The sequence below is a fragment of the Mytilus trossulus genome, chromosome 9 (assembly GCF_036588685.1).
Source record: "Mytilus trossulus isolate FHL-02 chromosome 9, PNRI_Mtr1.1.1.hap1, whole genome shotgun sequence".
Taxonomy (NCBI): Eukaryota; Metazoa; Mollusca; class Bivalvia; order Mytilida; family Mytilidae; genus Mytilus; species Mytilus trossulus.
In genome coordinates, this window is record NC_086381.1 from 1,998,108 (window position 1) to 2,021,973 (window position 23,866).

A 23,866-nucleotide genomic window follows, 5' to 3' on the forward strand; every position below is an offset into this window, starting at 1 on the left:
ACAACATAAGAATGAACTGTAAAAATCAGATGAATACAAATAGAATTACTACACACAGTGGACGTGATCGCATACTTCTATATCCAATGCAAAAACCCACTAATTACAGATCTGAAAGTACTTGCATTTACTGACTACTAATTCAAAGCCACTAACAATTTATAAAACAAATCATGCATTTTAGACTTAACTATCAGTCAGTACACATCCAACATCCAATGGATCTGATTTAGTGTAAAGACGTCAAAACAGTTAGAGAAAAGCATGACATTGTGCAATTCCAAGGTACATGTTTCGAATAAATACATTGCACACATTAAAATTGAGTGCAATTTATCTTACACAACGTAGGACGAACGCTTTTTCAAAAAGCTTAAGCAAAACATTTTTTTCTCTCAATATGGCACTGAATTACACGCAAAAATGTCTTTAATACCCCATTTCGTTGTGCACTTAGTATTGTGTCACTTACGTGTAATACGTAGCTATCCGTTAATATCCGGCAATACTGAAGATTCCATTCTTCATTTTTTAAAATGTACATATTTTTAATACGTTTTTATGTTCCATTAATGGGCATTATGTTTTCTGGTCTGTGCGTCCGTAGGTCAGTCCGTTCGTCCGATTGTTCGTTCGTTCGTTCGATCGTTCGTTCGTCAATCTGTCCCGTTTCAGGTTAAAGTTTTTTGTCGTGGTAGTTTTTTATGAAGTCCAACCAACTTGAAACTTAGTAAACATGTTTCTTTTGTTTGCCTTTGTTAGTCTTGTATTATTTTAATTTTAGTTTCTTGTGTACAATTTGGAAATTAGTATGGCGTTCATTATCACTGAACTAGTATATATTTGTTTAGGGGCCAGCTGAAGGACGCCTCCGGGTGCGGAAATTTCTCGCTACATTGAAGACCTGTTGGTGACCTTCTGCTGTTTTTATTTTATTTGGTCGGGTTGTTGTCTCTTTGACACATTCCCCATTTCCATTCTCAATTTTATTCCTATGATATGATCTTTCTAATCTTAATACCAAATTATAGTTTTTACCCCATTTTTACGGTCCACTGAACATAGAAAATGATAGTGCGGATCCGTGTACTAGGGACACATTCTTGTTTAATTTGAATTACTTTCTTTTAATAGCAAAATAACGTTGTATGTTAATCTTTTAGTTTGTTTTTTTACATCTATTATGGTTTTTATTGTTCGGTCAATAACAGATTAAATTGTTCTTCCTTGACGACTTGAAGATAATCATCAAAACAATTTAAATATAGACTGAAAAAAACGGTCACCGATATCCAATAAAGGCTTCTTAAGGCCAAGTTTTTTTTTTATCCCAAAACAACAAACAGGTTGAACTATTTAAACTTAAAAAGTACTACTATTTTTGTTCATATTCAGTTCTTAGAAACGGGAAATGTAAGTACTTTTGAATTCTATCCCAACACAAATTGCAATTAAAATTCACTGACTGATTATAAATGCGGTTAAGTTCATTTGAAGAGAAATTAAAAATTATCCCCTGAAAATGTTTTACACTACATAGATAACGTTTTCTAATTTTTACAATCCTAAACCCTGCCCCTCGACAGATTTATAATTGTTTTTTGAAGGTTAAGACAAGTTTTGGCGTATTTCTGAACAGTTTCATTATGTTGATGTTGGGTAAGGATATCACCCAAGATTATACAAAAACTAAAACAAATTTCGATACATCAAAACAATGAACAGCATTGAATCATTTTAAACATATTTAGAAAATCATGTAAAATTTGTTGTCAAATCTTTTATGCCAATTTTATCAATTAATTCAATATTCAAAATCAAGCAATTTTTTGTAGTTTTAAACAATTTCGGATGTTAAAAATATATCAAAATGAAAATGATTCAAATACAAATACCCTTAGCCCTGTTAGAGCTGGTGTACACGAGTATACACATTTGATAGATCAGTGAAAAAGAGAAATTTTGTGATTTCAACATGAAGAAAAATGCAATGAACAAAACATAAATCATGGGCACCTTAAACAAATAATGAATATATTGTATAAATGGCTCTATGTACGTTTTATCTGTCCATTTACAAATAATTATGTTATTGACAATCAATATTTATTTTAGTGTATTGATTGTATAAACTAATTATTTATCGAGTCCACGTACACTTTCTTTATAGCCATTCAAGTATAGAAAACATAATTCAAGGTTAACTTTTATTTTAAATTTTAAGGATCATATGACTTGACAGAAATAAAAATAAATTATTTGAACTTGTAAGGAACAAAGCCGCTTATATTGGCAAAGTACAAACTCGTATTTAAAAACAAACCAAAAACAAAGAAGGTATGAACCAAAATTAAACTCGAAGTGTCAAATATAGAAACGGATCATCGACTTCCGTATTATAATTAATTTATATATATACATTGTATAAGCATATCGTATGTCATGCATACACTTGTCATTTTATATTTATATTATAGAATTAAAGAAATCAAAGAGAAAAATATTGTTTGCTATTATCTATATATATTCTAATTTTTTCATTTGCGAAGTAAATTTTAAAAGTTAAATTCGATTGTCAGTTGTATTGGGTAAATACGACATGGGGCGAAAGCAATTTTACATTGACAATATTTTGTTGCCTTTAAAGATCGGTCCTTTTGAGTTCAATGGTTATTTTTGTCGTCGTTTGTGATGTACAATCCTTGATTTTTTTTCTAAAATGTACACTTTTGTGGTTTCTCTCGATTAATGCACATCACTATATATCACAATTAAAAACCAATTGTTCAGGGATAAAAAGCGCATAAACTGCATGATACTTTATAAGAAATATCTAAGCGACATATTGCAAAACAAAAATTTACGCGAAAACAAAATTTGGCGGAAGAAAAAAAACTAATAATCAGAACACCATCTTATCTCGATCTTGTTATTTCTTTTCTAATTATACAGAAAACCACCTTTATATCTTTTTATTTTAATAAACATAACAGTAATATATATCTTCAATCTATAAATTGTTATCATTATAAAATAGATATTTAGAATTATGATCTTTTCACACTACATTCTAGATATTTGCCTGATACGTATGCCATGCTCTGTTCATTGTTTTCAAATAAAAGGTGCACGATTTATCCACGTGAAATAGTAGAATTTATTCTGAGATCATACGAATCCCACTTATTTCACAACAACCTAACCTGTGACTTCTGAAGTATAATGAGATATACACGAGAGGTATTTGATCATGGTAAGAAGCGATAGACAAACAACATAATTGTCCTTGTTCCGCCTAAAGCATTTGATGCTTTCGATTTTAAATCATAAAAGCATGCTTTTTTTACGTACTTCATGACAAATTCTTTATATTGTAGAAACACATCACAATGAATTACCTCCCCCTAGGACAAGAGCTGTCACATCATCCAATTTTACCACAGAATCAGACGATGGAAACAGATTTCTCACTAGACTTGACCTATCAACCAATCAAAACAGAGACTACAAGTTTTGATGTAAATTCTAGAAAAAACAATGTAAATACAAGAGGTCAGATGACTTCCTTTCTCCCACCATGCAGAATATGCGGTGACAAAGCATCAGGATTTCATTATGGCGCCAATACTTGTGAAGCTTGTAAGGTACGATTGTGATTATATATCGTTTACGTTAATGGCTGTATAATCATACGATGGGACAACAGATATATTAATACCTAACCATTAAATGTAAAGTGCATTGTTCATTTTGAGTAGAATAGTTTTATTATATAAAAACAAAATGATTGAGAAATTAAGCAAAAATCATACCGTATAGTACGCCATAAAGAGCCGGAAATGTCAAACGTATAAACAGAAAAAAGCTAACGGCCTTAATTATATATAAAGTCATGAACGGAGAACAAATATTTTACACAGCAATAAACGACGACCACTTAATTACAGAATTTTGACTTGTGCCCCTTTAACAGCAGACTTGTTTTTGTACTGTTACGAATCACAGTTTATGACTAAACTCAGTAAAGACCCGTCGAAATTGCATTTAATTGATAAATTCAACATCATTTACCGTTATCTTGATGATATTTTTTCGTTAAATAATAAAGAATTTTCTCAATATACTGCTGAAATTTACCCAAAGGAACTAACTTTAAATAAATCAAATATATTCGGTAATAACGGCCCTTTCCTGGATTTAGATATTTATATATTTCGGTTGTAAACGGGAAACTCCGCTCTACAATTTACGACAAAAGAGACAATTTGTCGTTCCTATTGGTAATTTGCCATTTTTAGATGGTGATGTTCCTTTGGCACCATCTTACGGTGTTTATATTACACAACTTGTTCGCTATGCCCGTGTCTGTTGTAAGTTGACCTATTTATCGAACGCAACCTATGTATTTCTGGTAAATTATTAAACCAGGGATATCGTTACCATAAATTACTGAAAACCTGTACTAATTTTTTCAATAGATATAAAGATTTGGTTTTGAAGTTTGGTTGTACCCGTAGAAAACTTATATCAAACGGGATAGCACATCCTCATTTTTACGGAATGATTATTAACCGTGCCCGGAAATTTAGAAATGATCCATGCATGTAAACTTGTCGCTCCTTTAAATACACTTATTCTAAATGGTTACTTTGTTCAACACTATAATAAGATCATTGAATGTTGTTTTTATTGGTATAAATATTGAATTTGTTATCAGTAGATTGAAAGCTAACTAAATATTACTAGTATGGTATATACATATACATATTCATGAATCTACAATCTGTCGATACCTGTAACTTGGCATTGCACAAGGTCATGTTTTTCTCTGGCTGTTTTTGACGTCTTTACACTTAATTCATTGGATGTTAAATGTGTAAGGATTGATTGTTTAGTCTTAGATGCATGATTTTTTATTAGTTGTTAGTGGCTTTGAACTAACTGTCAGATAACTGTGAGTACTCTCAGATCTGTTCATTGTGTTTTGTTTGTGTGTGTCAGGATGTATAAGTACCCGGCCACGTCCACTTGTATTTTTGTCGATCTGATGAGTTGAGCCTTTTTCAACTGATTTTTATAGTTCTTTCTTATGTTGTACTGTTATACCACTGTCACAGGTTAGGGGAAAGGTTGGGATCCCGCTAACATGTTTAACCCCGCCACATTATTTATGTATGTGCATGACCCAAGTCAGGAGCCTGTAATTCAGTAGTTGTCGTTTGTTTATGTGTTACATAATTGTTTTTCTTTCATTATTTTACATAAATAAGGCCGTTAGTTTTCTCGTTTGAATTGTTTCACATTGTCTTATCGGGGCATTTATGGCTGACTATGCGGTATGGGCTTTGCTTATTGTTGAAGGCCGTACGTTGACCTATAGTTGTAAATGTTTGTGTCATTTTGGTCTTTTGTGGATAGTTGTCTGATTGGCAATCATACCACATCATCTTTTATATATATTGAGATGTTTTTGTTCATTTTGTTCATTTGTGTTGATTAATTTGCTTTGCAGTCTTAATTATGACACCAATAAATTTACAATTCCAGGGATTTTTTCGTCGTAGTATTGTACGAGAACAGAAAGACGAAGACTTTGAATATCGATGTGTCAATGATAAAAAGTGTATTCTAACTGCTGGGAAGCTAAGACTGTGTGCATGTTGTCGGTATCAAAAATGTTTGGCGATTGGTATGTCCAAGCGTGGTAAGTCTTTGTATAACAATTTTACCGTTGATAATATTAGAAGTACGGGCAATCAAGTAAAAAAACAAGCATAATACGAAACAGAAGAAATATCAGCATGCAACCCTTCCCTTTAATAAACAAAGTAGAGGGAAAGTTACTGGAAAGGCATACATAAAATAAGAATATCTATGAGAAAATAGGAACAGGGAAAATAAAAAACGGATACAGAGAAAGCATTAAAAAAGATCAGATCATACCGGAAACAACGAAGTATGAATGAATATCAGACAGAGGATCAACACACAGAAAATATTGAAATAACATTACAATTTGTCTAAATGAATAATGATGAAATAGAGAATGGATATAGGGAATGTGTCAAAGAGGCTACAACCCGACCAAGGAGTAAACCAACAAACGAAGGCCACCAATGGTTCTTCAACGAGAAAACCTGCAACTAGAGGCCTTTTTAAACAAAAATATGTACTAGTTCAGTGAAAATGGACGTCATACTAAACTCCTAAACATATAAATGAACTAAAATTTAAAATCATGCAAGACTTACAAAGGCCAAAGGCTCCTTACTTAGGACAGGCGCAGAAATTATGCAGGGTTTAAAATGTTTAGTGAAATATCAACCTTCTTCAAATACCTCTTGCAAATGTAGATAAAATAAAGACACAGCAATAAACATATGTATAAGAATTATGTCGATTGACATTTGAAAACATTATAAACATTTTAGTATCAAACAAATGAGCAGGACGAGGGTATTTATCTATTTTGGTTATTGAAACAGTCTATAAACAGTAGAATATTCTTACCCAAAACAATACAGAAATCATATTAGAAAGAAGTAAAATCACAAAAATACTGAACTCAGAGGAAAATCAATTTGGAAAGTCCATAATCACATGGCAAAATCAAAAAACAAAACGCACCAAAAACGAATGGACAAGAACTGTCATATTCCTGACTTGGTACAGGCATTTTCAAATGTAGAAAATGGTGGATTAAACCTGGTTCTATAGCGCTAACCCTCTCACTTTAATAACAGTCTCATCAACGCGTGTGAAAATGTAAAGTATTATTACAAGATAGTTGTAAACATTATACAATAACAATGTTCGCAAGATTCGTATTTAAGTTTGATTCTATTTATAGCTATAAAACAAGGGAGATATACTCATGCCAGACGCACTCAGTATATCAATGAAGTAAAACATCATGATATTAAAACTGAACCAGATCTGAGGGAAACAATTCCTATTGACAATAATGAAGCACTGAACTTTATCAACAGTCTCATAGCTGTGCAGGAAAAGCATTCACTCACATGTGTAATTATATACTACCTATATCTTAGACATGCTTATATACGTTGTAGCATTATAGTACGACTTCATGTCCGTTTGTTTGTATAAAGAGAAAAAAAACCTTTCAATTTTTAAAAAACTAAACATTTTTTAATTTACAGGTAGGGTCCACGAGATATTTAACTGATATAAAAAAGGCACATGCTCATCTTTTTAAATATGAAATATGTTAAACATTATGTGATGTTTAATTAGTTATCAAAAGTACCAGGATTATAATTTTATACGCCAGACGCGCGTTTCGTCTACATAAGACTCATCAGTGACGCTCATATCAAAATAGTTAAAAAGCCAAACAAATACAAAGTTGAAGAGCATTGAGGACCCAAAATTCCAAAAAGTTGTGCCAAATACGGCTAAGGTAATCTACTCCTGGGGTAAGAAAATCCTTAAGCAACTTTATTTCTGTTTAGATTTATTTGTTTAAATATGAACTAATTCTTAGATGGCTTAATTGAGAAAAAATGGCTTCCCTTCTTATCAAAGGTTGCATTAGAAGTTCTAACATATTTAACCTTTCCATATTAGGAAATCATTTTAGCCCGTGTTTATCAGCTTAATACTAGTACCTTGTTTGTGAGGTAGTTGCCAGCCCAGGTAGATGTTAGGGTAGATCAGTAGCAACAGTATTTTACTGATGCTCATAATAGGAAATGTGGAATGTGTCAAAGAGACAACAATCCAACCATAAAACAACAACAGAAGGTCACCAACAGGTCTTTAATGAAGCAAGAAATTCCCGCACCCGAAGGCGATCTCAGCTGGTCCCTAAACAAATATATACTAGTTCCGTGATAATGAACGCCATACTAATTTCCAAATTGTACACAAGAAACTTAAATTAAAATAATACAAGACTAACAAAGGCCAGATGCTCCTGACTTGGGACAAGCGCTAAACTACGGCGGGGTTAAACATGTTTATGATATCTCAACCCCCTCTATACCTCTAGCCAATGTAGAAGAGTAAACGCATAACTATACGCACATTTAAAATTCAGTTTAAGAGAAGTCCGAGTCTGATGTCAGAAGATGTAACCAAAGAAAATAAACAAAATGACAATAATACATAAATAACAACAGACTATAAGCGGTTAACTGACATGCCAGCTCCAGACCTCAATTAAACTGATTGAAAGATTATGATTACATCAAATAAATCTATTTGCAAGAAACAAAAACCGAGGGAACTTACAAGGAGACCAGTGAATCGACAAGGTACGTGCATGCTGATATGTTTAATTTTTTTTAAATAGAACCCAGCTACTCATATAGAGGACATACACATCAGAGCACATTTTACACAACCTTATATCGATGCAATGATAATACACATGTAAACACGTGTGTTGAATTATTGTGCTATTGCGGATTAACGTTAAACATTTCTTTCAGAATGTGAGATTAGATGTGAATCATAACAACGAAGTTTCAAGTCCTGCTTTATACAAAGACAGGGTTGGTTACAGTATTGTTGATACGTTTGAATCGTCCGTTACTTTGATGGTAGAGTTCATGAGGTGTATTGCAGGATTTACTCAGCTTCACAAACATGACCAATCAGAGCTCTTGAAAGGTATGTCATATCCTTTAATAACCAATCAGAACTCTTTAAAAGTTCAATCATGTAACATTCGTCTATTAACTTTTTCACAAAATAATTTCAAACGTAAATAAACCCAACAATATTTTGAAGATAACTGCATAATAATTCATTTAGCTGCATCCCATATTTTGAAGATAACTGCATAATAATTCATTTAGCTGCATCCCAAAATTTGAAATCTGTTTGCATATCTTGAATATGTTTAATAACGTTGACTTGTGGCATCATACCTGTTAATGTTTTAGGAAATGTACTTACCGGCTATGTTGTTATACGTCAGTATGTTTGATATAATATGGAGTTCCCTTATTTTCATTTCTACAGGTAGCCATTCAGACTTTTTCCTTTTAGGAGAAATAGACAATCCAATGTTTAATCAACAGCACAACGGAATACATAACATCTCTAAATGGCCTGTTCAACATTTATATTCAAAGTCAAAACTTCAAGATGTTTATAAGTTTATTTCAAAATCTCAAGAACTTTCAATTTCAAAAGAAGAATCAACGATACTACGTGCCATAGCAGTATTATCAACAGGTACTGTGATGATTAAATTGCTAATTAAACAAAATTAACGAAATCCCCGAATACGTAACTGTGTATCACACTATAAAAGAAGGAATAAAGATTCCAGATGAACATTGGAAATCATAAGTCGGAAAAACACTGACAGCGACTTGGCAAAAACGAGTTCAACTAAATATTATCATTAAGCAAGAAAAAAAACCCAAACAAAATGGGGTTGATCCCAGAAATTCCGGAATAGTGAACAAACCAGTTATGTTGAATGTTAATCCGAATGTAGTCCAGTCTAAACAAATGATGAAACACCTGACTTATTCATACTAAAGTTGAGAAAATTGTTCAAATTATCACAACAATCAACATGTCCAATACAATTATATCTTCTTAATTTTAAAAGTATTATTGTCTTGCATTTAAATCAAACCAATCAAGTTAGCTACAGATTTCGTAATGATAAAAAATTAAAAATATGTATTCTTATAAATATTGTCAATTAAAAAACAATAAGTGGTCATTTTTAAACAACATTACAGAATTGAATCTGAATACTGTAAATAAAGGCAACAGTAGTATACCGCTGTTCAAAACTCATAAATCCATGGACAAAAAACAAAATCGGGGAAACAAACCAAAACCGAGCGAAACGCATTAAATATAAGAGGAGAACAACGACACAACACCGAAACGCAACACACACAGAAACAGACCAATCATCAGACAAAACACCACGAGAATAACAAATGTAACATGAAAACCAAATACATGAATTTGGGATAGACAAGTACCGTGCCACGTCTTATCTCAATATCTCAAAAATAAGAGAAAACACAAACGACTCAACGTTAAAATGCAACACAAAGAGTAACGAACAATATTATAACAATGACCATCTTCCTGACTTGGTACAGAACACTTTTAAAGGGGAATAAAAGTGGTGGGTTGAACCTGGTTTTAAGGCATGTCAAACCTCGCACTTTAATGGCAAAGTTAATATAACATTGAAATGACAACATAATATTACAGGACTACAATACAAATAAATAGGAGAACATATTAGACACAGAAAAACATGATTAATAGATAACAAAAAGCATCAGGTTTAAAATTCAATACGCCAAAAACGCGCCTTGTCCACACAAGACTCACCAGTGACGCCCAGATATAAAAGATCGAAAGTGAAAAAAGTACAAAATTGTACAGCACTGAAGATCAAAAGTTGAAAAGGTTTCGCAAAATACGGCATTGTTTTTATGCCCGGGATGTAAGTGATGAATACTTTGATTATTGCTGTTATCTACACGTTTTCTTGCGTATGTTGTTTTATTGGCTTTCTTTTTCCAATAGACAGAGTAGATTTGTGTGATCCAGAAGAAGTAGAAAAAATGCAGTGGTTTTGTGTGAACTGTCTTAGGATGTTGACCACAAGATATTATAACAATCCCAACCAAAGACTGTGGCAACTATTGGACCGTATCACTACACTACGCACACTATCACCGGATTACTGACATTGGTACCTAGATGCATAGACATTTTATTGCTGATTAATATATTTTAGTCTAATGTCTCCATACTGATCCTTGTTGTATTTATATTTATTCATGTATATATTTTTTACGTTAACCTAAAAATATTAGATATGCAATAGTATGTAAACCAACAAAACAATAAAAAACATTGCGAATTCCGAAGCGTGTTTGTACTTTATGTATGAGTTGTTTCCTATTCTCATTAGATGGACAGGTTTTGATATAATTTATTACACCTGTATTTTAATTTCCCGTTTACAATCAAAGGAATCAGGAATCATGGAAAAATCATGTTCCACCGCCTAAATGCAAAGTTGACACAAAGCAAAATTTAGCTTCTCTGATACGGTCACTTTTCGTTATTTAGCTCATAACGGTTATTAGTTTTTATACATCCCTAGCTTTAAATACAATTGAGAATGAAAAGAGGGAATGTGTCAAAGAGACAACAACCCGACCATAGAAAAAACAACAGCAGAAGGTCACCAACAGGTCTTCAATGTAGCGAGATATTCCCGCACCCGGGGGCGTCTTTCAGCTTTAATGATTGATTTTATTCAGGGTACTGATGAACGTAAATGAAGAAAAAAAAATTCGAAAGTACCTGATAAATTTCATGCACATATTGGTGATTTTGAATCAGTTTCAATTATTGATTTTTAACCATCTATATACCATATTTCCTCATGATCTCACTAAGAAAATATTCAAACACCTAACACAACTTTTGAGTTCGTTGCCTTAGGCCATTACTCGTACAACATAAATATAAATCAACGGGTAGATATCTTATAATTTCAGTTTTTCACATCCAGTCATTAGGAAATGCCTGAACCAAGACAGGAATAAGACAGTTGTTGTCCATTTTTTTTAAATTTTGTGATTTTACTTTTTAGGGCAATATTCTACTTGTATACAAAGGACACAGATGTCATTCGACCCAAAAACTATATAAATTTTTGAACAGACGTATTCAAAAGGGATATACTATTATTTACGATACTGTTATCAGCTAATTAAAGATGTTATTGCTTTTAATTAGTTTTAATACATTCTTATGGGCTCTACGTTTGAAATCAACAAATGTATTCTAAATCTAGTTGTTGGCATGATACGGATTACGTTCTTCTCCTATATGTCATGATGGTATGATACTAAACGCTCAATTTGTATATGACGAACACATACATATTCAATCAGTTTCCTTGAGGTCTGTAGCTAGCATGTCAGTTACTGCTAGTAGTTCTTTGTTAACTATTTATCATAGTCATATTCCTTAGTTTCGTCTGTTATCTAATCTGACATCGGATATTGTACTTTGGAAAGTGGAGTTTTACTGTGCATATTGCTGTGTGTTTGTTTGTTCTACAATTTGAACTCTTTTTGATTCCAGCGTCATTGAATTTTTTTTTAGAAGAAACGCACGTCTTGCGAAAATAAAAATGTTCCCTCCTGATATCTATGATTAGTGTATTGGTCAGGAACCTGTAGCCTTTATTAGTCTGGTATGTTTTTTTTTTTAATATATTTTGGTTAGTATTCCAACGTTTATTTTCGCTGAACTAGTAAACATTTTAAAGGGCTATCTGACGCACGCTTCCGGATGCAGTTTTTTTCTGACTGTGTTTGGTGGCATTGGGCTGTTTACCTCTCTTTGGATGGGCAATTGTCTTTTTAAGAAGAGAATAGACTATACCATGATTAATCGTTTATCTTCCTTTTTTTTTTTTTTTTTTTTTTTTTTTTTTTTTTTTTTTTTTTTTAAAGTAAAATATCTTTTATTATATATCTGCTGCTTTAACAATTTACTCGGATTACAGCGTTAGCCCGAGTATCCCTGTAATTAGTTACTGAATTTCCAGGGAAAAGTTCAGTAAAGTATACTAAAGTATTAAAGTGTTAATTATATATATCACATACACATTATTTTAAATACAGTGTATACATATTAACAATAAAATTTCATAGTATAAATCACGTGTTTACGGAACATCATTTTGCCTTCCGAATTTGTGTTCATCGTCCCGTGTTTACATCTTTGACCCAGTTAATTGTACTTGACCTTTTGAGCTGGATTATTTACAAATCATTGTCCGAAAGCTAGTGCAAAAGGAAGCACATGTTTGTTGTGAAAATAAATTTTTGGATTAGAAAAAACTTGTTTGGTAAGTGTTATTTACTATTCGTTTAACTTAACAATTTTGTCATAGAAACAAAATAAATGTATCTAAAGTGAAAAAGATTAGATGTTTCTGGAAATATAATAGAAAGAATAAGGATTTTAACATGTGATTTGATACCAACAAAGTGAACATACACACAATTTATTACTTGATGATATTCGGTGTAAATTTAACAAATCAGTGTTGAATTATAATCATTTTAATTTTATATATTACATTAAAAAAAAAAAAGTGTCTTGTTTGGTTTGTTTTTACAAAAAAAAAAATGAAAAACCAACAACTACAACTACAACATACATGTACAATATAAAATCTAGCATAGCTATTGATTATCACACCACACAATTGTATACATTTCAATTACATATAATTTTGAATATTTTTAAGCATCTTACTTATTGTTTTATTTCTATACTCCATCAGATGATATCTGTATTTACATTCTTGTTTAAATATTTCATAAACATCAACTTGATTTATTTTATTATTTGAAATACAATTGCATTTGTGTAGAGTGAATAGGATGACTGTCAAGAGATAATTAATATCATTTAATGAGTCCTCTTCTATTTTATATCCTACTACTAAGTGTTTTAAAGTAACTATATGCTCACCAATATGAAGCTTATTTAATAAAATACAAATTTTATTCCAAAAAACTTTAAAATAAGTACATTCCATGAAATTGTGTTGATAAGTATCTGGTATCCCACACACTGAACACAGATTGGTGTTTTTAATTTTCCATGTGAAAAGATGTGTACCTACAGGTAGTATATAATGTAATAATTTCCATCGAACCATTTTTAATTTATTGTCTTCTAAATAATTAAAAATAAAATTTAATGTGTATTTAATTTTTGGTTGAATTTTATCTATATTTAGTTCTTTCCGCCATTTTGTAAACCCTATAGGAATATCTTTATTTACATTAGATAAGATGACATAAATATCTTTATTATTAATTTTTTGTAAATCAGATATAATTGCGCCTTGTTTTAAACATAGTTGTTTTTTACAATTAACAATAGTTTTTAATGAGTTTTGTTTTTGTAATATATCTTTCCAATGATTTGGTATGCTCTTTCTTATTTGTATTATTTCTGCAATCCAATTTCTTTTACATTTTAACTTATTGAGTATTTTTTCTTTTGATATTCTTCCTCTGTCATCAATTATGTCATTTACATAGATTATGTTGTCTTTTATCCAATGATTAAAAACTAAACTGTGCCCATTTAACTTTATGTATTTGTTACCCCATATAATTTGTTGTCTAATGGTTCTAAAGTTTTCTGGTTTATTAGTTTGACCACCTCTATATTTTACCCAGGTTTTAAGTATTTCAAAGTAAAATTTAGGGATTTTGTTGTTTTTGATATTTATTGATTTTAAATTATCCAGATTCATGTGAAATATTAAAAAATTTGATCCATATTGATTAAAGTATAATGTGGGAATAATTTTCCAATTTGACTGTTCACCTTCTATTAATCTTTTTACCCATTTAATTTTTATTGCATCAATAAACTTGTCAATATCTATCATTCCAAGTCCTCCCTCAGTTTTTTTCATGTTAATTGTTTTTCTTTTAATTTTTTCTTTTTTATGGTCCCAAATGAATTCATAAATCATTTTTTTAAACTTAAATAGTGAATCTTTGTCGATATCAGTAACAGAAGCTAGATATGTTATATTTGGTATAACTAGAGATTTCACGACAGTTACTTTTCCGATCATTGTTAGCTTTCTTTTTTTCCATGAGTTAAGAATTTTTTCAGATTTTTGAAGTTGTTTTACTATGTTTAAATTCATACATTGAGATTTATTATATCCAAAGTGAATGCCAAGGCTTTTAACAGTCTCTTTGCTCCAGTTAATATTCTCAAAATTGTCTTGAATATGTTTTAATTTTCCGAAACCTAATCCTTCTGTTTTACTTCGATTTAAAATAAGTCCTGATAGAGAACCAAATACTTCAATTATATTAAATGACTGAGAGATTTCATCTTTAGAGCAGAGAAACAATGTAGTATCATCAGCTAACTGGCTTATTATAAGGCTGTGCGTTTTTCCATCTAACTTTATATTTATTCCCTTAAGATTATTGTCGTTTCTTATTCTACAGGCTAATATTTCGACTGCAAAGACGAATAAAATGGCGCTTAAAGGACATCCTTGTCGAATTCCTCTAAAAATATTCAGTGGGCTTGAAATCCATCCATTATTAGAAATACATGCCTTGATATCTGCATACAAGGTTTTGACCCATCTTAACATAGAATTTTCTATACCAAATTTTGTTAGTGATTGATACATGAATTCCCACTCTAGGGAATCAAAGGCTTTGGAAAAATCTAGAAAAAGTATAGCTCCATCTATTTTTAACTTTTCTGCATGATCTATAATGTCTTGTATCTGACGTATATTAAAACCTATATAACGGTTTTTAATGTATCCATTTTGGTCACTGTGGATAATTTTTGACATCACAGGTTTTAATCTTTGGGCTAATGTATATGCAATAATTTTAACATCAACATTTAATAGTGTAATTGGTCTGTAATTACCTAATTCAGTGGGGTCTCCTTTTTTAAATATTAGAGAAATTAGGCCTATTTTTTGTGATTCAGATAACATTCCTTTTTTATAGCAATAATTAAAGCTTTGAATTGCATAATTCTTTAATTTGTCCCAAAATTCTCTATAAAACTCTACTGAGAGTCCATCTAGGCCTGGGGATTTATTTAATTTCATTTGAAAAATTGATTTTGTACATTCTTCTGTTGATAGAAGTCCATTTAGAGAATTGCTTTCTTCTTTACTTAATGATTGTTTAATATTTGTATCCTTAATATATGTGTTTATAAAATTTTTATCTGGTTTAGTGCTTGTGTAAAGCTTTTCATAATATTTCTTTTCTAAATTTAGTATTTCTGATTGTTTTGTAATTATCTCCCCTTTATCGTTTTTTAAATTTATTATATTTTTTCTTGTTTGTCTACTTTTCTCTAATCCTAGAAAAAATTTAGAATTCTTTTCCCCTTCTTCTATCCATTTCATTCTTGAACGTATTTGTGCACCTTTTGCTTTATAACTATAAAGAGATTCTATCTCACTTTCTAATAAATTGATTTCGTTCTTTTCTACTTCACTTGGTTTATTATTATCCTTTCTTTTCTGTAATGTTTGAAGTTTTTTTTCCAAATTTTGAATTTCATTTTTCCTTTGCCTAGATTTATTTTTGCAAAACTGTATCGTTGATTCTTTTTACTTCAATTTTAAACAGGTCCCATAGTTGTGATAAATTTTCAGTGTAATTGCTTTTAAGTATAAAATAGTCTATAACTTTTTCTATTTTATCTTTAAAAGATTTGTCAGTTAGTATGCTGTTGTTTATTTTAAAGAACCCTTTACCCTTATTATCATTGGACATGTTAATTTTCAATGAAATTGCCTGATGGTCTGTACTAGAAATTAGGGCTGGTCTTATATCTGTAGACTTTATCATAGTTCTCAATTCCTTACCCGTTAGAAAATAATCTATTCTACTTGCCTCATCGTCTTTATTTTTACGTTTCCATGTATATTGATATAGTTTCGGATGTAATTGTCTCCAAATATCTTCTAGTTTGTTTGTTTTTATTAAAGTTTTCAAACTATTTGTAATTTTTTGTTCTCTTTTTTTATTATTATTCTTTCTATCTGTACTACTCAATGTTTCATTCATATCTCCCCCTACTACTAAAATTCCGAGACTATGTTCTTCAATTATTTTATTTACATTTTTAAAGAAGATGTTTCGCTTTTTTTTCTCATTAGGTGCATATAAATTTATTAAAGAAAATATGTTGTTGTTTATTTCAACATTTACAAGAATTATGCGACCTTCTTGATCAGTAAAAGTATCAATTATCTTTGGGTTTATTGTTTTTTTAATAAATATAGCTACTCCTTTTGATTGTGTTGTGCCAAAACTGTGAAAAATATCTGCGTCATATTCATTACTTACTTGATTTTCTATTTCTTTAACAAAATGAGTTTCTTGGATAAAAAGTATATCTGTTTTTTGATATTTTAACCAAGTATAAAGCCTATTTCTTTTTTTCTTTTTGGCCTAGTCCTTGACAATTTAAGGAACAGATATGTAAAGTTTTATCCATTATTCTTATATTTTTTGTAGCTTAGAGCGAGTATTTTAAAACTGAATACATTTGACAAACATACATGTATACAACAACAGTAACATGCATAGTATAAAAATATATATATATACATTAAGAACAACAGTATATTTAACATGATTATAATAACTATACATATAATAAATACATTATCTTTTATATATATTTTATCTATCCTAAAAATTGGACACCAGTTCAGGAAAGGTGTACATGTTTTAAATAATTTGTGTAGGGATTTTCCCACATCTATAAATAGCCATAGTTTGCTCATGTAATTTCTATTAATTGTTTTTGTTCTGTTGAATTCTATTGGTTCTAATAATGCACTTATATTGCTATGTTTTGTTTTAGTTGAAGTTGATTGTATCAATTTTGTTTTTATTTTTGTAGGTACTTCGGATATATTCGACACCATTTGGTAATAGGATAAATTTTCTTGTTTCACAAGAAGACTAAAACTCTTGGATTTAGTGATGCTGAAGACTTTTACAAGAAAACATACGTGTGTGAGCAATACTATTGCTGGATTTTGACTAGGAATTCCTTCCCAGTATCTATATCTGTGTGTGTATTTGTATAGTGATGCAATATATTGAAGCCAAAAGTTAATACGAACGAATTTACATGTACAGTGTGTTTTTTTCCAGATGTAATTATGATCTGCAGTTAAATGTTGCTGGATTACTGGTTGATTTATGGATTTATTTTCCCAGCTGCATAAGATTGGAATTTTGAGATTCTTACTCCAGTAAAACTGTTGGAAGTTATATTTTGTTTGAAAACTGTTCTTTCTAGTATGATAATACATACATAAAGGAATCGATATTGCAAATTTATGGAATATTATTAGATATTTATTGTGTATAGGTCTGTTTATTAAAGAACATTCTTTAATTATGTTTGTATTCTTTGCATGATCCAGTTGATAACACAAACCAATACATTTTTTATTTCTATGACTCTTTGACATTATGTTATAACATACAACATTACATTTTTTTTCTATTTTACTCTTCTTTCTATTACTTCTTGAAAGTATGAAATCTAATATTCCATCACTATCATCGCTACATATTTTGGTATTCTACTGTTTTTTTTTTAAAATTTACATAAAAAGCATTGTCTTCAAGGTGGTTGTTTACCTTTAGGAATATGCTTGTCATACATATATGTATGAATAATAATAAAAATATATACAAACAAATCATTGTAAGCAAAAAAGTATATAGAGATGATAAACCAACAGAAAAAAAAGGAGTTAGCTACATAATTGTTTATACATGTTTATTTCTCCTTTTTAACTTTGTGTTTTTGGTTTGGTTGTTTGATTCTCTCTATCGAAAAGGTCCGTTGTAGGAGTTGTTGCAGACCTTTTTGAGACTTTATTTCCAGGAGTGGTTGCACTGGTTTGTTTCTCAACTAGAAATTGTTGCATTGAACTTTGTTTTTCGTCTTTCGAATCATTTTGACAAGTTGATTTCTTTTTACCAGATTTTTTTTAGCTTTTTTAGAACTTGGTGTTGCTGCATCTCCTGTACATTCGTCATTCTCTTCATTGGTGATTGATTGAAATGAAGGTTGAGATTGATGAGTAGGTACCTTTTGTTATCTTCCTAATGTCAAATATTCCTACCAAGGTTAACAAAACTTTTGTTCAATCGATTCAAGAAGATTTACTTTCACGAGGTGTCGCTGTGCTACAGAAAATTACTGCATGAATTGTCAAATGACATTGATCTACCTTTATCCGATACATAACACCAGAAACTGATACAGTAAATTAAAAATAGCTCTTTTTTGACAAAAAGTCAGGATGCAAACACTGCTAAATCTAAACATTGTTTTGTTAAAAAAAATCAAGTAATGTTTAATTATATTCAATGTTACCAGCTGTTCAATTGAACGTCTTGATTTGTCAATAAAACTGACCGCTTACTGCATATTGAACCCTTTTGTTTACGTGACATAAAATTTGCAACATACCATTGAGATTCATCAAAGTTAATTATATTTTACCCAAATATAGGAGGTTAGGTAGAATTGTGTAACTTTGCACAACAACATTAACTTCAAATTGTTGTCTAACATCCTCAGAAGTAGATCTTGATTTGATGCAGAATTTTTAGATAAAGGGGCGTTGATAAAAAAAAATACTGACAAAATTGATTTTACGAAACTTAACATTATTTTAGTTTAAACAATATTTATTCAAAAAGTGCATGACATATAAATATACAATGTAAATACAGGGATTCGGAAACAAGAAAAACTTATATAAATCCGTCCCCCTTTAAAAAAATGACAAAATTAGGAACATAGTATATAAGAAACTAAGAAATGTATAATCTAATTGTCAATTCACATTTAACATGTTTATTCTGTAGTTTGCCCGTTACTCAGAAGTCAGTTTGATCCAAAAATGTGATCATCTCTTTTTATTATAATTATGGTTCATGTATCTGAGAAATATGTAAATATTCCGAAAAAAATGTAACAATAAATCAAAATTTCAACATCTAAATCGACATCGACATAAAGATATTTGTTATGGACCAAATTTCCTTTTTTCTAAAACAAATCTTTGTACAACTTTAAAAATATTTTTGTTTTCCTCATCACTGATGAGTTCACTACCTGATACTAATGTTTGTACATTATATAGTGGTAGTGTAGAAATGGTTTGTGCCCTGATGAGTCTATAATTATGACATTCTAGCAAATAATGTTTGCTGCTCTCAACTTGCCAACAAATACAGAGGCTGGAAAAAAAAATATTTTTCTGGAAAAGGTGTGAATTTAAGCCACTGCAGTTCAACCGGAGTCTTGCTAAAAGTATTTGGCCTTTTCTACAACCAGTTTTATGATATGTAGGGACTTTCTTAGTTTCTTGATTTATGTAATTTTTAAGTGTAAATGTTGATGGACTACTCCTAACGTCTTGTGGAAGCCTGTTCCATCCACGAATAACAGATGGTGGGAAAAGGTTTAGATAAAAGGTATATCTACAGTTCATATTTTGGACATTAAATGCACTTCTAGTATTAAACTTGATATAGTTGTTGAGGTACAAGACTACAAAGATAATTAGGAGCTTGATCATGAAACATTTCGTTAAATTTAATAATTTTATGTCTGGATCTTCTTTCACTCAGAGATACCCTTCGCTCTAATTTTTACAGAATATACCTTTCTATACAATAACCGAGACTAGTTTATGGTTAAATGGTTTTGTCTTGCATATTTTATTTAGTTTCATTTACTTTGTTAATCACGGTGGGTTTGGTTGTCCTGTGAGAGAACGTACTGTGCTGGTGATTTGGTCCTGACGGGTGCTGGTGGGTCCTGATTCTGTGCTGGTAGGTTTATTGACATTGTATCAGAACGGCAATAAAACGACTGTTTTGTTGCTTAATTTTTCTCTAGTGTGTCCTAAGTACCATGCAAAGTATATTACAACAGTATTATATTGCAAAAGTCGTGCAAGTTCGTTAAACGGAATTGTCCTGACGCTGTGCTGGTGATAAGAAAAACGGTCCTGGTTCTGTGCTCCTATGTCCTGGTTCTGTGCTTTTATATTTTAGTTAAAAGTGGCATATATTCAAGATCATTGATACTGTACTGTTATTGACTTATTAGCTTGTTGTGAATCTGTTTACTGTTATTATGAGAGAAAAAATACACCTATTTTTAAATATTTTTTTAAAACTAACTGTAATCTTATTTATTGGCCTGTTAATGAAACCCTTCTTGTCCCCTTTTAAGATAAGAAAATATGTTTACGATTTTCGGGATTACGATCATTTTGCAAGATCACCAAAATACGTTGTAATTTATACAATACTTATATAAAGTAGATGATGTGGTATGTTTGTTGTCAATGGACAAATTTCCATAAGAAACCAAAGGAAGTATGTGTTAACAACCATACGCCATCGTACGACCTTCAACAATAACCCATAAAATAAAAATGTAAAAGGTTTTGCATAAAAATGGAGAGCAAAAATATAGAACAAAGGACTTTATGAGCGTTTGAATCATATTTGTAGCAGCTTAAAACACATTTGTTTGTGAACAATTGAGTGCTGACTATAAGAATGACAATAGTATTGCAATTTTGTTTGTTTGGTGTTTTTTTTGGGGGGGGAGGGGAGGGATGGAGATAAGTTAGAGCGAGGTTACAGTGAAAGCTTGGAATAGTTTCTCGTAAGATTTAAAACTTGTATTGTAAAAGATAAAAATGTATCTTGTAGCTATTAAGAATCATTTGCTGTAAGATGTGTCCAACAATTTATTTTTGTCTAAACGGTTATGAGGTATATTTTTTTTTAATTTTTTTTGAAAGTTCGATAGAACACTAAAAAAAATCACTATTTTATGAAAGGGCAGGCTAGAATATGTCAGAGAATGAAGACGAGATAACCTAGAGAACATGTTTATCTATTAATATATGTATACGGATAAAGTTATGAAAGGCAGCAGGGTCATCAGGGTGAGGAGTCCATGTCATCTGAAATAAATGCTAAGTATAGATCTAGAAAGCGACATATAATCATGTCATTAAAAAAAGTCTCTTCTTTTCGACTTTTTACGAACAAATCGACACATAAAATGAATTATATAGTATTGTGGAATTTTAACTTATTTTAGATACTATATATTGTTATCTGATATTGGGCGAAATATGTTGCCCTTTTATGTTATTATGTAATACAAGTTCAGATCATTTAAAAACACATATTAAACAGCCAAATGGATGCACAAGAGCTAAAATAGGAGTCATAGATCCTGTTGGCAACAATTATCTGGCTAATTTTATTGATTTTGTAACATTTGTTTCAAAAATGACCAACTTCTTATCCAAAATCACCAGCACCGTATCAGGACCCACCAGCACAATGACAGGACCCACCAGCACAGTATCAGGACATGAATAAATTGAGAAAATGGTAAATTTTAATAAATTGCAATGTTTTTTCACCAAATTGTTTTGTCGTGTGGATTGCGGTATAGAAAGCTATGAGCATTTTTGTTTCATTTTTTCAGTTCGAGATTTTCTGAAAATAACCATTTTTGTGTTACGCTTACTGAAACAGTTTAGAGGGTCAATTTTTTAATGGTTTATATATGAACCCATAAGAAACGAAATTGAAAAATCTCAACGGTTTTCTTCCATTTTTTATGAGTGAAAAGGTTAAAAAACATCATTTTCGTCTTTGTTTACATTTTGTCATTGATCACCAGCACCCGTCAGGACCGAATCACCAGCACAGTACGTTCTCTCGCAGGACAACCATACCCATCGTGGTTAATTGCATTTCAAACTTTATAATTTCTTATTTACCTGTAACTAACTTTCAATGTTATATAGTATTTTATATAGTAGTATGGTCAACTTACTTCAGTGAACAGTTTTCATTTGCATTGATTAACAAATTGTTTACATTCAGAGTGGTCATTTAACTGTAGTTTGCATTATAATTTTTATTTCAATTGTGTTATTAAACATAATATACATTATTTGCTACAAAATTATATATTTATATGCATTTATATGTGAAGTTTTATTTATTTGTCATTATCTGTATATTTTAGATCTGTCGTTGCCTTCTATTCTATGTTATATTTATTAAAATATATAAACGTTCTGCATTCAATTTATCTGAGCCTTATTCCACCTAGTCACAAATGGCGTCGTCGACAAACCAGAAGGCAATGACTGCTGGCATTCCATCTGACGGCTGAGAGGGGTATCCACGGAGATGACCGAACTATGACGGAGTTTCTACCAGACCGGTAAAGGATAACATTACTAAACTACAGAAGATTTTTTTGGATCGTGTGCAAAAGCCAAATGAATAACTCAGGGAATATACGTATGTGTTAATGGATTTATTGAGTAAAATTACCAATAAAGATTCTACTTGGATGCCTAATAAAGAGAAAACATTGTGCGACTTATTTTCACAAAATGCACAGGATAGTTTCTTAAGAAAACATCTGAAACAATTAGTTCGTGCACAATCTCATATACCATTTTTGGATTTACGTGAAGAGGCTATTATGTGGTCTAAGGAGGAAGAATATAAAGATAAAAGATACAACACAAAGATGAAAAGTGAAACAACCGATACTGTACCGGAAGAACCTACAACTGATGTTTGCGCTAGTAAGGATAAAACTGACAGTAGTAGTGAACAATTCAATAAATTCAACCAATTACTGGATATTTTACAGAAACAAAGTGAACAGATTGAAACATTAACAACTATCGTTAATACAAAGCAACAGTTGACTAATTATAACAGTAGATACAATAGGTTTTAGCCACAACGACGTACTTTGTTATGCTTTGGATGTAATAAGCCAGGTCACAAGATTGCAGATTGTCTAGTTGTGAATTGCAAGAAGTCGGGAAACGGGTAGAGTCTACTGTGAAGAGTCCCATTGTAGATGATAACCATATGGACTCAATTCAAGCTGATCGTTTAGTGGGTAAATGTCCAATCGTTAGTGCTTACGTTGCGGAATTTAAAGTTAACTGTCTAGTAGATACTGGGTCTACTGTTACAACAGTTACAGAGTCATTTTATAACCGTTTTCTGAGGAGATGTACTGATCTTCAAACTGATATTACGTTTAAACTGAAAGGTGCAAATTGAATTGGAATACCGTATATAGGATATGTTGAAGTAGATTATGGGCCAACGTTTGCCAAACAGAGGTGTTTTGATTGTGAAGGATCCTATTGACAGTTATACCCGTATGAGAAAAGAAA

General features: G+C 30.9%; 1 protein-coding gene and 1 long non-coding RNA gene across 2 annotated transcripts; both read left to right on the forward strand.

Moving 5' to 3' along the window:
• Window positions 1–1,361: 1,361 nt before the first annotated feature.
• LOC134684283 (retinoic acid receptor gamma-like) lies at window positions 1,362–10,869 on the forward strand. The gene is made up of 7 exons (XM_063543569.1): window positions 1,362–1,413; window positions 3,378–3,644; window positions 5,548–5,704; window positions 6,851–7,026; window positions 8,457–8,637; window positions 8,992–9,207; window positions 10,540–10,869. The coding sequence occupies exons 2-7, from the start codon at window positions 3,390–3,392 to the stop codon at window positions 10,701–10,703; spliced, it is 1,149 nt and encodes a 382-aa protein (XP_063399639.1). The 5' UTR covers window positions 1,362–1,413; window positions 3,378–3,389; the 3' UTR covers window positions 10,704–10,869.
• Window positions 10,870–12,798: 1,929 nt separating this feature from the next.
• LOC134683478 (uncharacterized) lies at window positions 12,799–17,985 on the forward strand. The gene is made up of 2 exons (XR_010101033.1): window positions 12,799–12,889; window positions 17,482–17,985. It is a non-coding gene; the product is annotated as an uncharacterized LOC134683478 (long non-coding RNA).
• Window positions 17,986–23,866: the final 5,881 nt, after the last annotated feature.